This window comes from Gopherus flavomarginatus, chromosome 7 (assembly GCF_025201925.1).
Source record: "Gopherus flavomarginatus isolate rGopFla2 chromosome 7, rGopFla2.mat.asm, whole genome shotgun sequence".
Classification (NCBI taxonomy): Eukaryota; Metazoa; Chordata; order Testudines; family Testudinidae; genus Gopherus; species Gopherus flavomarginatus.
The window spans coordinates 33143255-33170293 of record NC_066623.1 but is presented as its reverse complement, the minus strand read 5'-3'; the positions used below and the strand labels follow the sequence as shown (position 1 = coordinate 33170293).

General features: G+C 43.8%; 1 protein-coding gene across 1 annotated transcript in view; it reads right to left on the bottom strand.

The window, feature by feature from the left end:
- FGF18 (fibroblast growth factor 18) overlaps positions 1-27039 on the bottom strand; it is a 110486-nt gene that overhangs the window by 6788 nt on the left and 76659 nt on the right. The window contains exon 4 of the mRNA XM_050962857.1: positions 24137-24243. Within this exon, the coding sequence (XP_050818814.1) occupies positions 24137-24243 (107 nt within the window). The remainder of the gene's footprint in view (positions 1-24136; positions 24244-27039) is intronic.

The window sequence follows — 27039 nt, the reverse complement described above, 5'->3', positions numbered from 1 at the left end:
AACTCCCCTTATAAATTAAAAACACTTTTTTATATATTTAACAGCATTATAAATGCTGGAGGCACAGCGGGGTTTGGAGTGGAGGTTAACAGCTCACGACCCCCCATGTAATAACCTCGTGTGACCTCCCCTAGGTAATAACCTCATGATACCCTGAGGGGTCCCAACCCCCAGTTTGAGAACCCCTGGTCCAGACTGACTGAGTCTCCTATGACAATACCTAGACAAACTTCTAAGAAATGCTATTTGGTAAAGACACCAGTTCAGGAAGGGCACTTCAGCACTTCCCTAGCTTTGGCTAAGTCTCATTGAAGTCAATGAAAATTAAGCGCAGGCTGAAAATAAAGCACATGGTTAAGTGCCTTCCTGAATTGTGGCACAGTCCTCAGATTCAGGCTCCTAAATCACAAGCAGCTTCCAATTTAAACCTCTAGAAGAAAATAGCAGTAAAACCCCAACCTAAAAATGCGTTCAGTTCTCCCTGGTGTTTTGTTTGTCCTGAAACACCCCCCACTCCTGCATACTCTCCCCTCCCCCCCCCCCCCACCTCCTGAGATAGCAACTCCCCTTAAGAAGATTCAAGAGGAGGAGAAAGAAAAGAGAAATGGCCCCAACCAGGTTTAAATGTCAAACACAAGAACTGGCTGTTTGAGGGTAAAGAAAAAAACCCTGTATTCTAGCTGACTGTCTTTTCCAAAGAATTCTTAGTTCAAACATATGCTGCTGATATTGGGTTGCACATTACTCAAGTAGACTTCAATGGGGAGATCCTGCCAAGTTACAGTATGTATTAATTTCATAGATACTTAGCTGGCAAAATGCACTCTAAATGCAAAGTAGCAGTGCTCTAATTAAAGCAATGGATTCTGAGACAGATTCTTTAAATGTATAGAATCCCTGAAAATATGAGAGATGGATACTGAAGTGTGTCCCTTGCATGATTACATTGCTATGCAGTACGGGAGGGGGAGAGTGACACCAGTGCTTTGGGGTTGGCACAAAGCTGCACAACACTTCAGTTTTACTTCAGCCCAAAAAATAGGCCTTATGTGATAGCACAAGCCTAGTGCATGCCCTCGGCACAGGAGTGAATTTCATGCTGGGTTGGCACCTTTCTAGGACACAGTGCAGGTTGAGACCAGAGAGAGAGACGTTCCACTTGTGAAGTTTGAGTTCCGATCTGGAATTGGAAGGGCTCAGATCCAGGATCTTGGTTCAGGCCCAAACTTTAATTTCCAGTAAAAGGAAAGGCAGCTTGATCTATAACATTTATACATTAAACAATACCCTTTTACATAGGCTTAGGATCCTACTTTGTCCTTCTTTGCCTAATACTGTGCAGAGTGCTTGTGTGCTGGCTGGCCGCCACCACCACCCTCCCCAGAGATGGCTGTAGGTAGATTGCTCATAAAGGACTGGAGAGCCTTTGAGGTGAAATGTGCTGAGTACAATAGTCGTCAAACAGTTGCACACTTGGGCTACTGGGGCCGATTCCTCACAAGAACTGACACAAGTTCTATGGCCATTTCACTTTCCCAAGCTAGCCTCATTCAACTTATATTACTTCCTTCAGACACACTCCTTAGCCAGAAAAATTACTCGGGTTGGAGTGTTATCTCCTGTATCCTTTAGATAGTAACTGAAAAGCTCATGGAGATCTGCCTTCCTCTCCCCATACATTTAATGCAACTCAGTTATACTGACAAACTACTTTATACTTAAGAACATAAGAATGGCCATACTAAGTCAGGACATTTAGCCCAGTATCCTGTCTTCCAACAGTGGCCAATGCCAGGTGCCTCAGAGGGAATGAACAGAACAGGGAATCATCAAGTGAGTCATCTCCTGCCGCCCATTCCCAGCTTCGGGGAAATAGAAGCTTCGGGTTGATAACCATTGATGGACCTATCCTCCATGAACTTATCTACTTCTTTTTTGAACCCTGTTATAGTCTTCACCTTCACAACATCCTCTGGCAAGGAGTTCCACAGGTTGACTGTGCATTGTATGAAAAAATACTTCATTTGTTTTAAACCCCGCTGCCTACCAAATGAAATGAATAACCCCTAGATTTTGTGTTATGAGAAGGAGTAAATAACACTTCCTTATTTATTTTCTGCACATCGGGCATGATTTTTTAGATCTCTATCATATCCTCCTTACTTATGCCATTTCCTCAGCTGGTGTCAAACAGCATAGCTCTGTAGAGGCCAACTCTCAGGAAGAAAATTATCTATCATAGGTACATATATGGGGCTGTCCATAAATCATGTAACACATTAGGGGGTGAGTGGGTTCTTACTTGTGTGTGTTTGTTTCAGTGTTACAAAGAGTTACAATGGGTGGGTGGGTCTTCATAAACATCACCAAACAATGTGTTCTGTAATGTATGGACAGCCCCTAGCACTAGAACAACTGAGCACCTCACAATCACTAATGCATTTCTCCTCATAAAACCCCTGTAAGGTAGGACAGTGCTGTTATTCCCACTGCACAGATAGGGAACTGAGTGCCACCCCACCTAATTTTTAGCCATCTACAAAACCTCTGGGATCGACAACCCCTGAGTTAGGCTCCTGAGTTCCTTATACAGTGAATGAGAAAAGAGAGAAACTTGGAATGGGATTCACAAAAAAAACAAGTAGAAGGCTCCTCACCTAAGGCATCCAATGCGAGAAGGCAAGCTGAGGAGTGTATACTAAGCTCCACCCCTCCCTCAGAGATGGGCATGGGGAGGCCCCTCCCTCTGCTTAGGAGTCTCAGTTGCAAACACTCTTGGCATTAGGTGCCTATAATGCTGCTGCAAGCAGCAGCCTCAGAACTTTGAGCCTAGTGGCTGGAGCACTCACCTGGGAGGTGGGAGACCACCAGGTCAAGTCCCCCTTTCACCTGAGTGGGAGAGAGGATTTGAACAGGAATCTGCTACCTCTCAGGCAAGTGCCCTAACCCCAGGGATATGGGACACTCTGGTGCGGGGCTCGCCTCCTGAGGCTGTTCCACTGTGAATAAATAATTTTTAAAAAAGTCATTGGTGCAGAGAACTGGATCCCAGGGTCTTTCACCTTCCGAGTGAGTGCTGTAACCACCAGGCTACAGGGTCCTTCTCATGCTTTCTGTCTCTCTAGCCAATGATTCTTTCATTATTTGTCCACAGTGGAAGAGTTTCAACAGGAGAGAGCCCCCCCAGGTGAATATCCCACAGCCCAGTGGTCAGGGCACTCCCTTGAAAGGTGACAAATCCCATTTTAAATTCCTTCTCTGCCTGAGTGGGGAGTGGAACCAGGGATCTCCCATATCCTAGGTGAGTCCTAACCACTGGGCTAAACGTTATAAAGGACTTCCTCCTTTCCCCCTCCTCTGCCACTGTGTGTAAGTTCCTACTGGACTGAGTCATGCAGGTGAGATAGGCCGAGGAATGCCCATCTTCTGTGGTCTGTGCATCACCCTGGGGCTTAGATATCCACACACCTGGTGTGGAGCTGAAATGTGCATGCTCAGAAGCACAAATACAGGCAACCTAGAGCACTTTTACTGCAAAAATTTAGGTGCCAAGAGAGTTTAGGCATCTACAGGTTCAGGGGCACATGAGTGGGGGGTTTATGAATCCCAGGGGGGCCTGATTCTGGGATTCAGGTGCCTACATCCTTTTGTGAACTTGGCCTTAGGTGGCTTGCTCAAGTTCACAAGAGAAATCTGTGGTGGAGCAGGGAATTAAACCCATATCTCCTAAGTCCCAGGCTGGTGCCCAAACCACTGGATCATCCCTTTGCTCATAGTTCCTCAAAACATACTCCGATCAAACATTTGTATTGCTGACATGGACCCATTAATATGACAGAAGTCTTGCGATCATGAATGAATATAAATGCCTGAAGGTTTATGTAAAAATAACCCAAGAAATGAACTCTAATTACAAACCACCAATGGGAATGTCATTCCAGAGTGAAGGCAGGCAATCTCAGTTCCTTGGAAGAAATCTTTTCAAGCACATTTTTTTTAGGCAAGCTATGGAGGTTTTTTTCCCTCGTCTGACATAATTGCTTTGATACAGACACCCAGTCACAGTGCCACCCCACCACACCTAGGCACTTACATCACATCATCACTATAAATCACAGGTAATTACACAAGACAGTCAAAAGCCATCAAAAGAAAATGCATATGTAGAGAAAGTGTTCATTAAAGTTGGCTGGGAAAAATAATCTATGCAAACAAAACATCTTCCCAGTCCCAGTAGCAACCCTACCCATATATACATCAGGTACTAGAGAGATGCCCTTTTCTTATATCAAAAATAGATATTCTGCCTTTGAGAGGTAGAATTTTTATGAGTGAAAAAAAAACCATCTTCTCAACCAATGCTAGTTAAAGCTGTGATGTAACTCCCAGAAACAACAGGGGCAGGACTTAGTGAAGACACACCCAACCTTACAGTGCATTGCTGATTTGGAAGCAAACACTCCACCGTCTAACACCAAAGATGTGATTTTCTCTGCAGTCCATTGCTATATGCCCACATGAAAGGCATATTCTTGTACAGGAGCCTGTGGGCAAATGAAACTTTAACGCATAAATGTTTTAGCTGCTGTTGCTCTGCTTTCCTTCTCCCTTCCCCTCTCAAAGCAGAGACTATTTGCAGCAGGCCTCCTCGTGCTTGCATCTGGCACACATGCATCTATCTGCAGGAGTCTGCACCAGTCAGAAGGTTTGACTTTCAACTCACTCTGTGATCTGTGTTGGGAAGAGCAATCGCAACCTGGATCCTTGCAGACGGGGCTACAGAGGGACATTGCAGAGGGACAATGTCCCAGTTCAGTAGTGAGGAGAACAACCAGGTACTAGAAAAACCCTTTCCTGGGACCTCAGTTCTCTCCTGGGATATTAATTCAGTGATTTTTTTTTTTTTACACATCCCAGGCACAAAGATGTGGTAACGTTTAGCTATTCTTTGATAAGTTTCTTATAAACTATTGGGTAAAAAGCTTGATCTATATTGCAGCTCCTAGAGAAAATTCTCATATATCCCTCATGCTTGTATAAAGGCGAGAGACAGCACTGCAGTGAGGAGAAAACAAACCCTGCTGGATTAAAGGAGCCAGAACTGCAGATGGGGTAAATTGGCATAGCTCCATTGATTTCAATGGAGCGTCTCCAGTTCACACCAGCTGAAGATCTGTCCTCCATTTTAAAATTGCTACCAGGTCATGAGATAATGAACACATATGGCTGCAGCTTCTTTATCCAGTGGGCTCAGCAAGGTAACATCTGCCCTGTGCTACCACTTCACAATGAGGTGTCTCTGTAAATGGATCCTTTTATGCACAGCAGGCCAAAGTCACCCCTGATGTAACTGAACTCAGTGAAGTTAAAAGGGCTGAGTTTGAGCCAGTGTCTCTCCAAATGCCCTGGAATTACCAATAGGCGGCCTTGTATTGTTTGTGCAGAGCATTTGGTGAATGGCTCTCTGGTATTAAACATGAAACATCTTGAACTGACACGAAGCAGATCAAAGTGCCAAAACATTTGCTACTTCTACAATTACACTCCTGAGTCCTTTGGTGCTCCTTCTCTCCCCCTCTCCTTTTACAGCCCAACTTGGTCTTATTGGAGTTTTGTTTTCTTGTTTTAAGTTCTCCAAATGGAAAGGATCAAAGGGCTCTTTGTTGTTGTAGCAGAAGTGCTTCTCTGAGCTAGCCATTACTTCCACTAACAGCTTCCTGCTCGTAGGAAATTCTCAGGAGCCTCTATGCGACCGGATTGAGAGAAAGCATTATCAGGTGCAACAGCACCCCTCTCTCCCCGCATTAAACTGGGGCACTAAGCCACCTGAACAGCTCTGTATGGGGAAGGGAGGGTGAGGCAGATTCTTATTTATGCTTCAGAACTGCAGCTGTGCAGACAGGCTTTATAGGACTCCCAAATCCTGCACTTCTCTTGGCTTCTGCAGCAAGAGAACCCTTGCATGAACAGTTCAGATAATAACAAGGTGCAGTGATAGAGGCCCCCATCGTTTGAAGGTTTCTCTGTTTGAAAAAGATGATCTCATTCAGTAAGCCTCATACGTAATGCTGTGCAAAGCTTTTGTTAGGCAGCCCACCCATCTTGGACTGGAAGCTCTTCAAGACGGTCTCCATTTTGTGTCTTGTTCAACTGAGCACATTGCTGGTGCTTCACAACTAATAACAAACAGGCCACAAGAAACTTGCCCAGCTGCAGATTTCTTTACAACCTAGGAGCGCATGTTTGTTGAAAGGTTCAGTGAGACTCACACCCTTCAAGAGAGACTGGGACAGTTTACAGTTTCAAGACAAATACTATGATATGCCATTTTGATTAATTATCACCTTCTTGTGGCTTGTTCACAGCTGAATCACAAAGTGATATTTGGGAGGGTGTAAATCCATCTGAAAATGAGGAAAACTTTGGTTCACAAACTTTGAACCCAAACCCCCTGAGCAGAGCTGGGTGAAAATTTTCTGAATTGTTTTTTTGATGGAAAATTGAGGGTTGGACTAAATAAAAAGCTCAGGGAAAGTGCCTGCTTTCTGTGGAAAAGATGAACACGTTAAAAAAATGAAAGCTGACAGTTCTTTTCTTTTTGGCTGAAACCCAAAAGCGTTTCAGTTTTTGTAATTTTGTTTTTTCAAAGAAATGTTGAAATCTTCTGCAGAAAATTCCCCATGTCCTGACCAGCTCTGCCACTGAGCTTCTTGTTCTAATGTCATCCCCATGTGACAGGTACAGACTCATAAGGATAGAAGGGACCACAACGGTCAGTAAGTCAATGATTGCGTCTAGCTGTCACTCAAAAGACTTCCTCTGGAATTGTGTATTTTTGATTCCTCATTATTATACATGGTTTCATAGCATGCTATATATTATATATTGGCTGGGCAGAATTTGATTTGTATTTTTGTGTAATTTTGATGGATAATATTGATGTTTAGCTTTAATTATTTTTTCTATTTTTATCTGTTTAAATTTTCAGTTGTGGGAAACTATATGGGATCAGCCAATAATTATTTAATAACAGTAGACTTCGAGATTCAAAAAGTTAAAGCTTTATAATTGTTGGAACAAAAATTGTCCACATCACATATCAACATATACAAAGTTAAAATCGTTAAATCGAACTCTAATGAATTCTAAAGCAGCATCTTTCTTACTTTGCTTATCTGTAAATTTCAGTTATCAACAGAAATATTTCTCGTAGGTTTGTGTGTACACAGTGAAATCCATGTTTACTGACATTTACAGATAAAAATCCAATCCTTCCAAACATAATTAGATAGCACACATGATCTACATTTTCAATGTGAATAGTGATTTTGGGTGCTATTGTAATAATTGACAACAAATTAAAGAGTGCCTCCATTTTTGGGTCCCCAATTTGAGAAGCCTTAAAAAGGTGCTCAGCACTTTCTGATGGTGAGGCCCAAGGTACCTGAAGTTAAGAACCAAAACCTGAGGCACCCCAAATCACTCACCATTTCTGAAAACGTAGGGCTCTCTGTACAGAATCTGCACAGTGACCCATGATTTTCTGCAAGGGTCCTACTCCTCGGCACACTCGCAGAAGTTTAGTGAAGGAACCAAAAGCTGGAGGGATGTCAAAGGGCTCACCCCACCCAGAGCGGAAAATCTCAGTGGGGGAAGGGTAGGCCCAGGCCAGGTTGAAGTCATGGCATCTCTTGGCTGTGACTCTGCCACTGCCTGTGGCAGGAAAGGAAGTGGATATCTCTTAAAGGGCATACCCCACAACGCATTCACAGCTTGGAAAGTCCCAGCAGTTTGACAAGCAGGATGGGTGAGAACTGCATGTTAGTGGAGCAGCTCCCAGGCAGAGGCAGATTAAGATTTATTGGGGCCCTGGGCACAAAACATATGGGCCCTCCACACGCTGGGGGCCCAGAGGTGCCAGCACTGAAAGCAGGGCCACCCAGAGGATTCAGGTGGCCTGGGGCAAAGCAATTTCAGGGGCCCCTTCCATAAGAAAAACTATAGAATACTATATTCTCTTGGGGGCCCCTGTAGGGCCCGGGGCCTGCGGCAAATTGCCCCACTTACCCCGCCCCCCCGGGTGGCCCTGACTGACGGCTCAGAAGGGCCATGCCCCCCCACTTTTTAAGATAGGCGTAGTAGCCTCAGGCAGGTGCAAAGCGGCGGCGGCATGGGCGTAGTTTGGGGGGCAGGGGACATTGTTCCCCCCCACACACTCCCAAACAGCAAGGTTCAGGCCAGACGCAACAGGAGGAGAGGTGCTGCATGTGGTTGCTGCCTTGGACACACAGCCCAGGCCGCAGCTATGGCAACCTGTCACTGGGAGCAAGAGAGACCTGGCAAGGGCAGCCTGGCAGCAGGAGCTGGGTGCAGGCACTGGCATTGAGTGAGCCTGGGCGGAGTGCGGCAGCAGCTGATGCCAGGCCAGTAGAAGTGGGAGCTGCACTAGAGGAGCCCTCCCTGCCTGGTTCCTTGCTGCCTGTGACCTAGCCGTGGCAGGGCTTCCTCTCCTTGCAGAGCGTTCGGCAAGCCCCGGGAAGGGGGCAGGAGGCTAGACTGGAGCCCCCACCCCAGGTCCCACTAGCAGCAGCCTGCCCCTGGGGGGGATGGGGACATGGACTGGCAGCTGCTTGTGTTCACCCCAGCCCCCACCCAGGGCAGATGGAGGGTCCGGGACTCCTCACAGTGACCCGGGCTCCCTGGGCAGCTGGAAAGAGGAGGAGCAGGGGGCAGGGCCCCAGTTCCAGTGCCCCCCCACTTCTACCCAGGTTCCAGCACTCCTGGGGGGTGGAATTGGCTGGGGTCCCTGGGCATGGACCCTGTGACCTGCACCCCATGGACCTGTGCGTTAATCTGTCACTGCTCCCAAGTAGGTTGCTGTGGCTGATCCTACCACCAGATGCTCAGAGGCTGCTCTTGAAGGGTTTGCCCTCCAGCAGCTTGAGAAATCAAAGTGCAAGGCTGCAGGCAGACCAGACCCAAGCCATGTGAAGTAATGGGAGTAGACCTCTCATGAACATCTCCAGTGTTCTGCATTCTGAAGTTATGCCAAGGAATCCTGAAACCATAACCACAAAGATCCTTCTTGATCCAAATGCAATTTCAGCTGCTGCACAGCACTGTAAATCAGACCATATATATCTGTAACTGTATGCCAAGAGTTACTCGATTTCACAAACACTTTCTCCAATTTACTGGCCTCTGAACTTGCAGAGTCCTCGGAGGAAAATACTTGGGAGTCAGTCATGGCAGACAGTTCAATAAAGATGACCACTGCAGTCGTTAATGATATATATAGGATGTCTAATTGCCTTAAAAAGGCAATGGAAAATAATATAAAGTATGGTGTGAAGATGTTATATTGAACAAGAGCACATATTGATTTGGGGCCCACTTTTTAAATGCACACTTCAACACACACACACACCCTCATAGTGCACACAAGCACACCTGTATGTGTGCATTACAGTCCTGATTTGTGCATATGCATTAGGGGATATACACACCCATAGCAGAAGCACTGAAGTACTATGTCCAGTCTTGATCACCACATCTTAAGGAAAGTACAGAAGAAACTGAAGAGGTTCAGAGAAGGAAAAGATGGTTACTTTTTTTTTTTTTTTTTTTACTTTTCTAGCACCTTTTACCTAGGGATCTCAATGGATCCGAAGATCTCAAATTTTTCACTGATATTTACAAATTAAGCCACCTAGCACCCTTGTGAGGTAGGTAAGTATCATTAAACCCATTTTATTGATGGAGAAACGGAGGCACGTAACAGTGAAGTGATTTGCCTAGGGTCACACAGCAGTTTGTGGCAAAGTCAAGACCTACTCCCAGTCCATCACCTCTATCACAAGGTCATCCTTTCTGATATCATGGCAGGTTACTATTAGCAGTATGATAGAATGTATGTATGTGACAAGAGCAAATTTAGGATTGCTTCACTTGGAAAGGAGTCTTGCAGGTGAATTTGATTGCTGAATTCAGAAGTATGAAGGGGAGGCATTCTAATTGAGTGCAAAGGGTTTCTATAATCAATAATAATAAAATCAGTCACTTCCTTCTTTTGCCCTGTCCCATAAATAGAAACTTTATGTAATTAATTAATTCAAAATTCAGAAAGAGTAAATGAAGTGAAATACTTCTGATTTTATATAGAGTGTAGTCAACTGTGGAAATCATTCCTTCAGGAGGCCATCAGATCAAAAACCCTAGCTGGGTTTCAAAAGGTCAGGATAATTTCATGACCCTTAACATCTGTATCTATGTATGTTAACATAATAGATCTAACTGAGTCTCATGCTTCAGGATGTAAATTGATTACCTTCAAGGGTAGGGAAGTAATTTCCACCCAACCACAGAGAACATGACCTATTTGGCTAAATATATTGGTGGGGTGGGAGGTACTGCACTTTTTTTGAAGCATCAGGTATTGATTATGACCAGAGGCAGAACACTGGCTTCAGCAGACCAGTGGTCTGGTCTGGCAAATCCTAGGCTTCATACTGAATAAACATAGAAACTGGCTTTGTACATTATAAGATTCCATTTACAGTAACACAATCCTATGCAGAAAGGGACAAATTACAGCCTAACATCCTAGTGACATGATTGGCACCTGAGTTTATATCAGGGTAGAGCAGGGCCGATGCAAGGAACTTTCATGCCCTAGGCAAAACTTCCACCTTGCACACCCCCCAGCTAACCCCGCCCCCCCCTGGCAGCTAACTCAATCCCCCACCCGGGGAGCCCCCCCCCAGCAGCTACCCCCACACACCGCAACAGCTAACTCCTCTCCCCCTCGTCCCCCCATGGCAACTAACCCTGCCTGGGAAGACTTTCCCCCTTCCCCCGGCAGCTAACCCTGCCTGGGGAGACCTCCTGCGGAAACTAAGCCTGCCTGAGTAGCTCGCCCCAGCTCACCTCAGCTCCGCCTCCTCCACTGAGCACGCTGGCGCTGCTCTAATTCTCCTCCCCACCCAGGCTTGTGGTGCTGATTGGAGGAGACTTAGAGCAGGGGCTGTGTGCTCAGCGGAGGAGGCAGAGTGGAGGTGAGCTAGGGCAGGGAGCGGTTCCCCTGTGCGCCCCCCCTCGTTATTGCAGGCAGCCCTCCCCGCGCGCCCCCCAGCCAGCTCACCTCCCCCTCCTCGCCTGAGGGGGCTTTTAGGCGTCCCCAACCACTAGGCACCCTAGGCGGCTGCCTAGTTTGCCTAAATGGTTGCACCGGCCCTAGGGTAGAGTTTAGCCTCAGCACAGGCAGTCACTGACTGTCTGCAGGGCAGACGCAGATCTGTGTGTTTCAGCTCATAAGGATGAAGAAAGGAAATAATCCCACAACCAAATTAGGTGCCTTTCTTAAAAAATAATGTCAACAGCTGATCCAGCCTGTAAGTGACAAGGTTCTTTCTGTTGACATGGAGTTGACATGGAGGTGTATAGCAAATGCAAGGGCTTCATCACCTTTTACAAAAACCTAACCCCTTTCTTTACATAACAAAATACAACATAGGAAATTGCCTAGGACAAATCCTATTTTTTCGCAATATCTTCTGTGCTTTTGTGCTTAAAAGTAGCCTTTCAATTGCCTCACCAACCGAGTTATTTTTTGCAGTGGTTAGATGGTAAATTAAATTCCTCCCTTCTAAATTACTCTCTTCTTAGTGACCCTCACTTCACTTTCCAAGAACACTCCAGAGAGCCAAGCAGAAGCAGTCCATGAATGACAGTGAGGCTCACCACAACCCGTGTTTCATTAGTTGCCTTTTCTGGAAGGTGATAGAGAACAGACATCAGAATAAAACAGAAAACTGTGATCAAAATATCTATCCCTTGCTACTCAACTGACTGAAGACTAGCCATGGACTAGAACTGAAGAATCAATGGGTCAGTTCCTCAGCTGTTGTGAACTGGAATCAGAGTGTACGCTGATTTATATCATCTGAAGATTTGGCCCATTATGTACCTACCAGCAGCCTTCCCTTGTCTTGATCTTTCTCCTGTCAAAATCAATGGGAATTTTATCATGAACTTCAATGGGAGCAAGATCAAGCCCCAGTGAGCTGGTGTTCCCAAGCAGCTGATATCTGAACCTTTCTCTCAAGCAAAGCATGAAAAGACGCCTTCCAGTGTCTCTTGAACAGGAAGAGTATGATGCACAGATAGAGCTAAAGAAACTAAAACAGCATTGCGACAAGAGAGAGAGAAAGAAGGAAAGAACAACTGCTTTGAGCTTCCAAGCTAAGCTTTACAAACAGTTCCCCACCTCCCCATGGGCTGTGCTCCCCAACTCAGACCTGTGCTACAGCTTTGCAGGAGTTCCCTCTCTCTTTCTTCCCCTTCTTCCCGCCTTTTATTATTCCTTCTAGTTTGTATTTCCTGTTTACTACTTTTTCTACATTATTAAAGATCTCTTAAAACTCATACTATGCACTAGATCCAACTCCCCGCAAAGTTAACTTGAGTCTTTCTAATGACTTCCAAAGGATCTGGACTGGGCCCTAAGGAACTTGCATAGTTCACTCTGCTTGGTGGCCAGTTGTACCGCTCTTTCTTTGGGAAGTGGACTCTGTAACCATAGCATATGAAAATGTTTCCTTCTTATATAATCTGATGTACGTCACTTCTCATTCCAATGCCAATATTTTTCTTTATTAAATAACAGAGTAAATGGCTGTCAATAGGGATGTGTAGCTCTAGCTTAGCGTGAAAACTCAATTTAAAAAAGAGAAAAGCATTTGGGTACCAGTACTCTAGTACTTAGAGCCTATCACTGTAGTAACTATTGAAACACCTAGGATAGGCAAAGACTTTGATATGCGCTTAAAATGTGATTCAGACTTTAGACCACTGATCTGCCCTGTACATTGCCCTGTGTGCCGTTATATTGCAAATTCAGTTCCACATAAAGGGTTCCCACTGATACCAAAGAAAACTCCATTCATAGAACCCAAAGCTGAGTTCCAGACTGCAGATAAGCAACTCAAAATATGGAACCAAGAGGAAAATGTTGCCCATAGTTTGGCTGAAGTAAAAAGATTCCTGCCCCCAGGTCAGCCCAAGAGTATCTGTATTAACCTGCAGTGCTTTGAAGGCAATATAAACTGGACGTAATGTAAAGCAGCTTAGCTCAGATCTTAAATATGTACATTATTGTTATACATGTCAGGCTGACAGTGTCTAACATTGAAAAATTTCTACTTGGCAAAGTAGCCAAATTTGAATCCAATTGCATCAACTAACAGGGTGTTTACATATGCTTAATAACTTGCATGTATGAAATCTGTGACTAGAACTAGACAGAATGAACACTAAAAATGTGTGCACAATACATGTCCTCTGAATATTACAGGCTAAATGCTCCATAGATCAGTGAACATGAGTGAGACTACAAATGTAAATCCAACATGCTATTCTTTTCATAACCCATGGCATGATTATTATAGATTGTCAGCTAACCTGGGCCATCAGAGGCTTGGCACCAATTGGTTTAAAAGAGAGTCACAGATATTCATCCCAGGGCAGAGTCTGGGCCCCAATGGAATTAAAGCAACTTTTAGCCACATATGCCAAATATGTCCATTTATTACATAGAATAGCAAGATTTCCCAATCTCTTCTGACTTGTACCATTATCATGTGTACCTAAGTGCCTCTATGATACCTCTCCCTAGAAATCCCTTGGTCATCTCAGATTCAAACTTCTTCTTCTTTCCTCCTGTGCTCTGCCTCACCCACTTCTACTAACATCACCGAAACTGCTCTCCCCATCTCTGAGACCTGCAATCTCCTCTTTTTCCACATCCAGGCTTCTCTCATGTTCTGCTGCTTCTTCCTCTACATCCTTGCAAAAAATCCAACCTTTCTCCCACATCCTGGCCATTAAAACCCTTGTCCACATCTTGGTCTCTCCTGGTCTTTCCCTCGCTCTCCTTCTCCCCCACCACCCTCCCAAAAATATATAAATACAAAATGCTGCTGTTTGAATCATCTTCCTCCCAACAGTCTGACAATGTGACTCCTTTCCTGGAATCCCTCCACCTACTTCATCTCACCTTCTGCATCAGAGTGCTCAAAGATTTCCCCTCTGTGACCCAGCACAGCCCTGCCTCTGTCGAGATCTCTGCTCTCATTTCCTTACAAGCATCCCTCTTACATGCTCTGTTTGTATCTTCACTTCCCATCTTCATGCCTCTTTCCACACTGCCCCTTACACTCAGAAGTCCTCCAATTCCTTGTGCCTCAAACAACCTCCTTCTCTTCATCCAAATTCCTCCTGGAAACACATTCTTCTGCAACACTTTTCACAGTAACCCAGAGTTGATAACCCAGATAGTTACTATAAATAACTGCACCACAAAAAGACAGCTCTTAACCTATGCTTTGTTTATACCTATTTTCTGTGCCTTAATTAGAATGGAAGCTCATTGGTGCTTGTCTTCCTCTGTATTTGTACAGCACCAGACTCGCTGTTGCCATTCAATAAATAGGAGGAGGAGGAAGAAGAGGAAGAAGAAATTAATTCTTTTGTCAGTTCTGAACCAGACTGCAAGCTCCCAGAGGCAGGACCAGAACCACTGCTACTTGCAAATGTTAATACCCTAAAGATACAGTTCATTTGTATAAACTCCTACCATTTTGGAGGAGTCACTGCAATGTACTATGTCACCTCACTGTTGTGATGAATCAGCCTCCTTGTAAAAAAGAATAGTTTCACTGGGCCTTAACAGTAGGGCGATAAGCGACTCTTCTGGTAGAGTACCATGGTGTAATGCTATTCATAGCAAGAATTCTTGGAAAACCCATTCAAAATTCAGCACTCTATGGGTACAGTACCTTGAGCTAGCATGTGATCAATGAAAGAAACATTCCAATTTAATTCTGATTGTTCTGGATGCACAAAATGCTCCAGTAGAACTTGGGTGGAGTGGGAAGTGTGTAATGTTTAGAAGCATTCAGAAATCAGGCTGATTGGAGAGAAGGCAGAGTACTTATTAACTACCCAAGCATTCAGCTCAGACTGAGTCTGCTCAGGCTTCTAGAAATAATTTGTTCACAGTGGCGTTTGCTCAGGGGCTACTACATGCCAGTAACTTGATATCTTAGTCCTCGTCTACACACAGTTTATGTACCAGTATAACGACATTAGTTAGGGGGATGATTTTTTTTATGGAAATAGTTATGCTAGTACAACGCCAAGTGCAGACACAGTTATATCAGTATAAAAGGTTTCTTGTACCAATATAACTTATTCCCCTTCCTGTATGGGAATACACTAAACTGATATCAGCACTATTATCCTGGTATAGCTGCATCCACACTAGAGGGGAGCTGTAGCACTTTAACTTGACCAGTATAATTAAAATGGTACAACTTTTGTGTTTAGACAGCCTTAGAGGAAGGGACTGCTCCTTAGTTTTTAACCTTTTTTTTAATCTGAATGATGTTTTATGCAATATTTTTCATGTTAAATATACAGGAAAAGATTATGACAACTACTACAAGCACATACTGCATGTCCAAGTAAACTGAGTGCATATAATAACATACATGCAGTGTAACACCCACACCCACCCTTTGAGAACACGTAGCACATGACTGAAGCACTGAAAAGATTAGAGATTGCAGCAACTGGACCCAGATCCAGATTCTTCAGAGATCAGAAGTGTGTGGATTGAGGGATGTGATTCAGTCTATACTAGATGGGGGAAGCTATGAAGTTCATAGTGTTGTCAATTCTCATGAGTTTATCACAAGCTTCTGGAATCAAGTGATTGCATGAAAATTTCACTTTTTTTTTTTTTTTTTGGTCAAAATAATAGTACATTTCTTGCCCTCATGGCTGCAGAGGAAAGTCCGAAAATGTGACCCGAGTAAGAAGACAAAGAAAAAGCCAAATATTTGTTGTTCAAATCTCAACATTTTAAAGCCAATCTCATGGTTTTGGGAAGCCAGATTCCTGATCTTTGAACACTCTGGGTTAGCAATACTGCAGTTGAGTTCTACATCCAAAGTTCCTCAGAGTTCAAGGGCATTTGGGGTGTCTACACAGACAATTAAAATGGGAAAGGAAGAGAAGCGTAAAGACATAGCTTAGAAAGTAAAGGAGGAGGGAGAGGGGCCAGGAGCAGCTCACCTGAAGAACAAATCTCACTGAATATGAAGAATCACACTGCAGTTCAAAAAGGGCCCTGACTGAACTCACAAAAGTAATTTAAAACCCTGCCACGCCTTGCCTCTGAAGGAAGTGCCAGTCAGGACAGCTCATGACAAGAGAGCTTTAAAAAAAATGTATGAAATTAAAGTTCAGATTCCATCAAACACTCCTTGGTTCTGGTTTTGTAGCAAGCACAGTGCTAAGTCCAGGAATTGCTAGGGTTTATGAGGTTTTTGAATGAGCATGGGTCCAGGACTGAGTGAACCTGGTAAGACTAATTGTTTAATGTCAAAACATTGTGAAATTTGCAGTTCTGACCCAAAGCCAAGTGAAATCTGATAGTTTTGATTATCACATCGCTTTGAAGTTTGGGGTCAGTTTTAATCCCAAACTCAGGGGGGCAAATCTGATGCACATTGAACTGGGAGAAAAATGTTTGCCCAACAAACCCCAGCAAAGCAGAAGGGCAGAGTTCGATGCAGCTCTAGGTCTATGGGCAGAATTCTCCATTGCCACATGCACACCTTTTTATCAGCACCGCAGCTCTCTGTGGCACCCTCTGCATTTGGTCCATGCTCAGAACTCACACTGACTGGCAACAGAGAATCCTCTTGCAGAGAAGAGATCTGAAGTGCAGACATGCAGAGGAGAATCATGCACCATGCGTGCTGCATAGGCACATTCAGGTGAGTTAAGAGCACAGTTCCAACCTTACCTTGGAATCTTTCTTCATCTCTATTTAAATCAGACCCTTAATGTTACCATGACATAGTGTTTTTATTTAATCTGTGCTTTATGGTTTTTCCCAAGGCTCCCAAAGAAGTCAGTAGTAAGACTCCCACTGGTGCAGCTAAGCCAGTGCTGAGTGCTTTTAAGAACTCCACCCCGTATTTCCCACCAGATAGTCCTGGCCCTTAAAAAATTCCTTTTGTCCTGAAGGGGTTTTCCCATCCTGCATGGAGAGTTCCACTGAAGTTCTTGTAAAAGAAGACACCCCGTTTCCTGTAAACCAGGACTGCATGCCTGGACAATAACCAACACCTTCACTTTTTGATGCCGTTGGATTTATTTTTTCCCCTAACCTTCCCGTTTTAAAACACACACACACACACACACACACACACACACACACACACACACACACACACACACACACACACACACACACACACACACTTCAAGAAACTCCCCATTACATTTGCTGTAATGTAAACAACGCCAAATTATTACTTTCCCCTAAAGACCACTGCTGGCAGGAGTCAGTGATAAAGCTCTGCCAAAACAGTCTTTGGCATCAAGCAACAGTTTGCAAAACTACAGAGATCCTTACCATATGGTATTAGCAACATGCTGGTAACATTAAATTGGTTTGGAAAGCAACAAGAAAATGGTAAGTTTCTTAGGTCAGATCTACATTACAAACTTCTTTTGCTGGCATAGCTGTGTCAGTTAGGGCTATGATGGGGTGTGATCTCTGACCAACTGTGCAGGCAAAACCCCTAATGCAGACACAGTTAGATCAGCAAACTAGATTTTTCTTCGTATTGCTTATTTTGCTCAGGATGCTGAAATAAGCTATACTAGCAAAACTACAAGGTTTGTCACTATAAGCTGCATTCGCATTAAGAACACTTTGGCAGTATAATATACCAGTACAGCGATACTGGCAAAGCCTTCCTAGTATAGGCCTGAATATAGTGTAAAACTTTGCTTTATCTGTTTTTATAGCAGAGTGAGTTTAAATCCAGACCATTCAAGTGGCTGTATTTTATACCCTTTAGTAGGAACAGGGGGTAGGAGGTGGAAATTGTCCATAAAAGATACAGAAAGGGGGAATAAAAGAAAACCCTTAAAATTCCAAACTTATCTCAAGAAATATTGAAAATATTAAAGGTGATTTCCTGGGGAGTTTGAATTTCAAGTCCTTGTGGTTTTTTAAAAAAAACTCAGAGCACTATGGTAAAAGTTAGAGTGCTAGTTTGGCGCACAACAGCAAATTGTACAATATGGATATGTTGCACGTTATTATATGTTGTATTCTTAGTAAATAGCTGAGTTAATGTAATTGGTCTGAGATTTTGTTAGGACGTGACCTTACATTTTCTTTTTAGCCCACAGTGTCATACAATCCCAATCCCCACTTGCTGAAAGGGAGCCAAATCTTGAGGTATCTACTTACTCCTTACTCAGGCAGAACTCCCACTCAGCCAAATTCTGAGGCCTTTAGCAGCTTTTGTCAATGGGTGTTTTGTAGAGCGTAGCTGCCACTGGAGCACAAGTGCCTGATGAGAGAGCTCCCACCCCAGAGGTTCTTACAGATTTGGGACAGGGGAGCACGGTGGTTTTCATTTGACAGCTCCCCAGAAGCTGTAAAATGAGTGGAAGGGCTACCCATCACCCCTGAAGAACACATGATGGGGCTCTGTCCCAGAGAGGAAGTGGGAGGAGGAAGTCAGACCACCATCTTTCAGAAGACACCTCAGATTGGGAGGGGATTGGGGATGGAAGCTAGGGCAACAGTTGGGGATAGGTACCTGTGGGACAGAAGCAGGAACTGGATGCCTTACAGTGGTGCACATAGAATCAGCCCAGGTCCACAAACTGTGCATGGACCCAGGCTGTTGTTCATGGGAGAGTATAGAACATGAATCCACCCTGTCTGTGCGTTCCAGGAGATGCACTGCCCAACTCATGAATTCTCTTCCCAGGGTGACATTCATATGGCTAACCAATCACGTGTATGCTGCATAACAATGGACTGCTGCATGGACCTCCTTATAAGGGAGCAAAGGGGAAACGTCACAGCGTCCTCAAATTCTATATAGCACCTAATTCTGCAGCAGAAGGAACACTGGGTAGCAAGCTGGTGGAGCATGGCATGACGAGCCTGGTCTCCAATGCTCATTTTGAAATGAAAATTCAAGTTCTCAGCATCAACACAACACTTCCAACATGCTTAGTGGTGTACCAACCAACAGCAATTGGCTTGCATGACTGTCTGCCGTTCCCTGCTGTAAAGATTTTGTAGTCCTTATTGCACACAGAATATTACTTAGCACTTAACTTCAAGTCCCTTACCAACATTGTCTCATAAAACTCCTACGTTATACGTATTATTATCTCTATTTCTGAGATAGAGCAGCCGAAGCAGAAAGAAAAACGACTAGTCTGAGGCCCCAGTGGGAGTCATTGGAGGTGTAACTTCCAGCTCAGAGAGACATACCTGTCCTAGCTCTGATCGAGTCCACAGGCCATGAAAGCAGGGTCGCCTGGAGGAGGGCAAGTGGGGCAATTTGCCCCAGGCCCCGCAGGGGCCCTGCATGCCCTGGCCTACTGGCAGTCTGGGTCTTCAGCGGCATTTCAGTGGGAGGTGAGGACCTTCAGTGCTGACGAAGATGCAGAGCGACTGAAGGGCTTCCCACTACCGAAATGCCGCTGAAGACCCGGACTGCTGCCGGGTGAGTACAAGGGCCGCAGCTCCCCCTGCTTTGCCCCAGGCCCCCTGAATCCTCTGTGCGACCCTGGGCTAGAGTGGGTACCTGCCCTCAGGATGGTCCTGCCTGAAAACATAGGCAAGTATTTGGGGCTGCCAGTTCATCCTGCCACTCACACTGCCAGAACTACACGGGTATTTTTAGCTCAATCAAAACTAACATGGGTATATTTCCCCAAGCTGGAAATTACATCTTCTGCTCCAGTGTGAAACACCCACTGTCAGAGTCAGCGTTAGAATTCAGGAGATCCTGCACACAGACTACTAGGCCTCACCTCTCTCACACTGAAAATTCAATTATAGCAAAAATATTGAGCCCTTAAGCATCCGGTTAGCCATAAGATATGGAATTAAGCACCATCTAAAATAATTGGGCCAGATTGTCAACTGATGTAAATCAGAGTGTCTCTGATGCTATTGTGTCATTACAATTAGCAGTCAGTCTGAAAGAAAAGGGATGTGTGTGCATACACATACATCAGTGTGCACACAGCGGTGAGAGAGAAAATGAGTCAGAACAAATCATGGATATTATCCATTGACTATCATCCTGTCTGGAACACATAGGAAAACTGATTTTATTTAACATGAAAATCCTCAACTAGGAGAGATTACTAAGTGAGAAAACTGGAATTGAAACTTTCTCAGCTTTCATTTGTATGAGCCAGAGTGTTAAATCTTTCACTTAGAGCGTTCTTCTCCCAAGTGTCAGTCAGAAGCCTGAGTTAAATGGGCATTAACAAAAAACAAACAGAAAACAAAGTTTTAAACAAAACTAACAGTTCCCTTCCACCTAAATTGCTCTCTCTTCATGATGTCATAATCCCACTTAGCTCATCAGCGGGCCACAGACACCTAGTAAAACCAGGGAAATTAAGACATGCTGTTTCTAAGGTAAAATAAACAAATAACTAAAGCAGAAAACAAATATTTGAAATCACCAACCAAATAAAAACCTGATTAGGCCTTCTTTACACAACATCAAGCAGCAGCTAGAGAGCATGCACAATTCAATTTGCTTTTCTGCTGCGCAGGTCACTTGTAACAGAAAAACAGTCATTCCCTTTCCAGCACTTGCCTAGTCTCCAGTTTTCATACATTGCACTTGGGACTCCCAAGTTGGGAGGTAGTGGGTCAGCATCTTGGAAAACTCAGAAGCGGCCTGCAGTGACAACAGAGTTAGAATCCTGCCTGTGACACTTTTCAGACCTTTGGCCAATGTCAGCTGTGAAGTCACAAAGAATAACTAACAAAAAAGGAAAAACAGCGAGGAGTCCTTGTGGCACCTTAGAGACTAACAAATTTATTTTGGCATAAGCTTTCATGGGCTAAAAGTGAGTTTTAGCCCATGAAAGCTTATGCCCAAATAAACTTGTTAGTCTCTAAGGTGCCACAAGGACTCCTCGCTGTTCTTGCCAATACAGACTAACATGGCTGCCCCTCTGAAACAAGGAAGGGAGAGCAATGCTGCAAACACCAGATTTTGAGCTGCTGAGAAAGCGACATTGGAAGCCTGGACTCAGAAGAGCTGGCACAGACGTAAATGAGTCGATGAAAAAGAAAAATGAAGGCTGCTCTTTTGAACCCTTAGGATTAATCTGCTTGCCTGCAACGTAACTAGCTCCAAGGCAGGGAACGAGCCCAGTTTCTGAAATGGTCACTTTCGTCAGACGTTCCAGCTGTGAATAACAACAACCTGCTCCGATTTGTAATATTCTTTCTAGGTGATTATGGGAAACAAAAAAGAACTAAATTCAAAGCAGGTTTTCAACTGGGGAGAATCCAAAAATGCTGACTGAGGAGGAGAACAAAGCCAGATGGCATCTGTTGGTATTGTTACGGATTATGCAGTGTAAGGGAAGAGGAAACGAGCAGAGAAAAAGAACCAGTTTTGCCTCAAATTTCCACTGTCGCCAGATGGACATGCTGGGGCAACTGCAAAATGATCATTGTGTGCTTCGTATTTCCTCTCAGAACGTACTTTGAGATTTGCATTAGCCCAGGTATGAATTTTTATCTAACGTTTTCCTCGGGGCTTACTAGCTGTTTAGAGCATTCGGTCTAAAAAACACTCCCTCAAACTCTTGCCACAAAAAGAGCTGAAACTATGATACTAATTAAAACCACACTCTTTGGTATCAAGAAGACATGCTGTTATTTTCGTTTGTGCTCTTGAGAAGCTGTTAATATGGGCAACGCGTCTGGAACATTTTCCTTCCAAACAGAATGTTCGGTGCCCCCTCCTGCTCAAAGAGGCATGTTTTATGAACTTGTCAGCAATCTGGATCTTTACCGGCGTGGGGCAGGAAGGCTCAGATATGATATTTACAAGAAAAGATTTATTTTAAAATGAGCTGTTTGCCAGCTTAACATCATGAAAAGCATATTGAGAGAAACTGAAACATCCCATTATATGAAGAGAACAAGCTAAATAATTGTCCTGAATCACACCCAATGAGCCAAATTGTGGGACTGGTTCTCAAAAAGACTTAGGCCTAAATTTTCAAAAGTGATATCTGACAAGCCTGTTTCTGGGTATCCGGTTTAAGACCCCTAAGGCTCATTGGCTGCTGCCTGCATCATGTGTGGTCATTTGCACCAGTGTAAATGGCACTGAAGCAGAATGTCGGCATTTTACAGTCACTTTACATGAATCCACCTTAGATTCTTACACGGCCCTCACGGCTGTGGTATCTCAACACCTCACAGCCGTTAACATATATATCCCCACCACACTCCCCGTGAGCAGGACTGTGTTGTTATCCACACCATACAGATGGGGAACTGAGGCACAGAGAGGCTAAGGGCCAGATTTTTCAAGGTATTTAGGCACCTAAAGATACAGATAGGTGCCAAATAGGATTTTCAAAAGCACGTAGGTACCTAACTCCCATTTGCCCTTAGGAGCTTTTGAAGATCCCACTAAGCACCTATCTTTAGGTGATTAAATAACTTAAAAATTATGGCCCCATGTTACTTCTCCAAAGTCACACAAGACATCTGTGTCAGAACAGAAAATCAAATGTGGTTCTGCTAAATCCCAGGCCATGGCCTTAACCAATGAATGATCCTTCCTCTCAAGGTGAAGGACAATGATGAATCCAGCATTTAGGTCTGATTTTCCAAGATGCTGAGCATTTGCAAATCCCATTGATTTAAAATGGAATCCCAGTGTGCAACACTTCAGAGAAACAGGTTATCAGCATCTTAGGTTGGGCACCCAGAATTAATGGGTGCTTTTGAAAATTATGTCTACACTACCCCCCGGATTGATGCTCTGGGTATCAATGCATCAGGGCTGATTTAGCAGATCTAGTGAAGACCTGTCATATCGATCACAGATCACTCTCCAGTCAACCCCAGTACTCTACCCCGAACGAGAAGAGCAAGGTAAGTCAATAGGAGAATGTCTCCCATCAACCCAGCATAGTGAGGACCCCGCATAAGTCAACCTAAGCTACGTTGACTCCGGCAACATTATTCACGTAGCTGGAGTTGCATAGTTTAGGTCAACTTACTGAGGTAATGTAGACATCAGTCTTTAAAGTAGCCTTTACTTGCATGAGTAAAGGTATAGGAAAGCACCCTATGAAAAGACTCCCCCTCCCCACACACAGTGTCACTCCTGGGACCACCATAGTACATAACATCTCACCAGAGTGGCTAGGACACCTGGTTTCTATTTGGGAATATGGCTTTCAGTGCCTTTGTTGACTCAAAGCAAAAAACTCAGCTTCCCTTTTTCACTGCCACAGGGCTAGCCAGTGTTTTAATTCATGTGGTACAGAGGGTGAGTGCTTTTTATGTGCGTTTGGTGGAATTTAACTTTGACAGCCTCCTGCCCAATTATTTAATGTTGGATTCACCAGCAATACAAAGAACTCATGTAAGTTACAAAAACAAGTTAATGAATTAAAAAAAATATGACTTCAGCAAAGAAGTTAAGCTACACAGGCAAATATGTGTAATTTGTTACATGCTTCTATTGTGCTGGGATCCAAAGTAATAAAATATTCCTGTAATGCTAGAACCGTGGGGCCCAGCCCTAATAAGATGTTCAGATTCCAATATTAGTTTTGCTACAGTATATTCTGACTCTTGTTATTAAAACAGGCACTACACTGCTAACCTCCCTAACATGTTCCTAACATTTTTTTTTTACCACCAAGGTAAAAGAGATTTATATCATGTAATGTGAGTGCTCAATTGTTTTTGAGATGCATACATCTTTTGTCAATCTATGCAACTGTAAAATGGAAACCTGTGCATACCCAAGGCATCAGTAATAAAATCCTGGTGGTTGGCTGCTTTATTTTATTGTGGGGGAAGGGTTGGTAAAGGGATGGACTGCTTTAAAAATTCCACATTCCTCAAGTCCTGCTTTTCATTTGGGGTTGACAGGCAAAGTTCGGAACACATCATTACGGCTTCGCAGTCACTGCTAAAGGTAATGCTCATGTTACAAATGAATTAATAGGAAACACTTACCTTCCCCACTAGCTTGCCTTTCCTGTTCATGCAAAGGTAAAAGTCTGTCTCTTTCCCTTTGATCCGGACTTGACTGCCAAATGTGTCTGTTTCCACTAGAAGCTGGGCTTGTAAAAGGAAGAAGAAAAAAGGCATTTACCAGCGCAGTCAGACCAAGTCATGGCATGAATGAGGTAAGTCAAGAAGTTCTCCTATATCCACCTGGATCACTAAATGAAGACACAGTCTATATGGGGAAAAAAATCATACACAACCGACCAAGCCACACACCTTACCACAGGCTGAATTCTGCTCTTGGTTACACAGGTATAAATCTAAAATAATGCTACTGACTTTATCTGATTAACCCAGATTTACATCAGTGTAATTGAGAATTTACACACACACACTTTTACTGCCCAGTTTAACAAAGTTATATTATTATTATTGTGTGGGGAGGGGAGTCTCCCCGTAAAAGGTCATGTGAATTACGTTCTCAGGAATGATGCCATTAACAGCAAAGTGAAAACTAAATTCATTACCACAGGCCAACGTGTGGTGTGCCAGCCCTAACCAAGACAGACAAAAGGGCGCTTGGTTATCATGACCCCTTCAGGCTGTGGCAATTTCACTGAAACCAACAACAGGGAGCAAATTAGTACCCATTGCTTTGGTGCCTTTTTTGATGAGGACGCTGGCTCTTTAAAAGTCCTGTATGCATGCCCTGGAGCCCACCAGCTACCACTGTGAAAATCCTGTGGGACAGAGTCTAGAACCCTGTCCGTGATAGGGTGGGCATTTAATGCCTTACACAATCTAACCTGGTCACCATGTTGAAGTGCAGAGTTTCCCTGGCCCTGCCTCCATGGTGGAGGATATTTTATGTCTCTGTGCAGTCCTAAGTTAATGCCACTTGCCATGTCACAAGTTTTTTGTCAGAGATGGGCCAAAGTTGGCATCCAGGCCTACAACCCATAGCTACAACCACCCCCACAATGGGGATGCATTTGGATCCAGAATTTCATTTTGTTTCATTACAGAGTTAGGGGTCAGCTGCAACATTCAAATCAAGACCAAGGTTAAAGCAAAATCATCCTCCCATAAAGTTTGGGGTGTTCAGATCCGGCCTTTTGGCCCAGGCCCATCTCTAGAGCTCAGAACAGAAAGCGGACATGATAGAAATATAACCTGAGAATGTCTAAATGTCCGTGCATGGAAACCCAGGCCCTGTACTGGAAATTCATACAAACTAAATCTTACCCTAAAAATACAGCTATGGCCAAACATTGAAGAATGTTTGATCTGTGCTACAGAAAGTCACATTCTTTTTGACCTTCATATTTCAGAACTGTAAAACCCTCTACGATCAAATATGTTCACTGTAAGGATTTACCAAGGGGATAGAAATACGAGTTTGTTTCATTTAAGCACATTAATATTTTTCCCACTTGTGAAGTCAGAATTTGGCTTTTTCAGCAGTGTAAATATCACAAACTTTAACCCTCAATGGAGATTTCCTTCTGCAGCTCAGACAGAGATGTGATTTTTGGTATTTTTATTCTTACAGTTACCAAATGTTCAACAGATGGTTACATTTATTTAGATTCTTCATTTGTTAAAAGGGTATCCCGTGAAATTAAACCTATATCAAGGCAGAGAGAAATTATTGTTTAAGTGTCTAACAGCAGATGGATGCAACATTTATGTGTATTATATATATTTCAGTGTCTAAGAAATGTACCAACCTACTTGATCACTGGGGCTGGTGGGTCAACCTACTGCTGATTATTTGGACCCTTCCTCAACTGAGGGGATGGGCACCAAAATCCACCCCATTTGGTCAGGGAGGGGCCAAGGAAACCAGAAATTGACATTGTGGGAGACAAAAAAAGAACAAATAAGGACAGGGGTGCAGGTCACAAGGTCAAAACAAGGGATTCAGAAGAGGACACCAGGCAGGGAACCCCCGATAATGCCCACTGCTCCAAGAAGGTGTCCAAGAAGTTAGTTTGGACATGCCTCAGAGGAACTCTGCCCAGATGAGTGAACAATTTAAGGGACCAGAAAATAGTGCACGTGGAAGCTCTGGAAACTGAAGTCCTCCATTTATCTACAGAACAGGGAGGGCACAGGCAACAACAATACAAGTTACCCCCACATTGACAGCATTCCTCAACCTTCTTCTGGAAGCACTGCCTCTGTGGGCTAGAGAGTAATTCATTCTCTGTGTCCATTCAGTTCTCAGAGCCTCTGTTAAAACTACTAAGTGTGATGCTGACCATCAGGTAACAACTCTCTTGGTCACTTTGGTTTGAGAATTCAGAAGGGCAACCTAACAATGAAAAGACTTCATATCCCATTACCAGTTCCTTCAGTCACCTATTACCCCTCTGATGGCTTTAATTTTGGAGATAAGCAACCTGCACCTTTTTAATCCAAAGGATTGTTTCACTAGGGCAGAACACAGACGTGAACGCAGCGTAGGTTAGAAAGCAGAGGACACACCATGTCACCTTCAAACTACAACATGTATGAGTAATATCCAGGCTGATTTTAATTTGAAAAATATCACCTTCAAAAGAGGCCGGTTCCCTGCTGTGAAAATTAAAACCATCTGGACAGAGTAATTTCCAATAATTAATCTAGCTCTCCTTTGACATGGCTACTAATTAAAATATGATACCCCCACTTTTTTGCCAAATAAAGAATTTAAATAAAGTTTAAAGATCTAGTAAAATAATGCAATAATTTTAGAAAAAATTGATACTTACCTTTCCTCCTACTCTCCCTAGGCTGCAGAAGGTTATGTCTGTGCCCTCACATCATCATGCACTAGTACCCAAAACAGAAACTGAGAGCAGCAGCCTTGACGGGAAAATATCAAGAGTGACATTTATACCAATAAAAACAGGCCCCCAACAAAA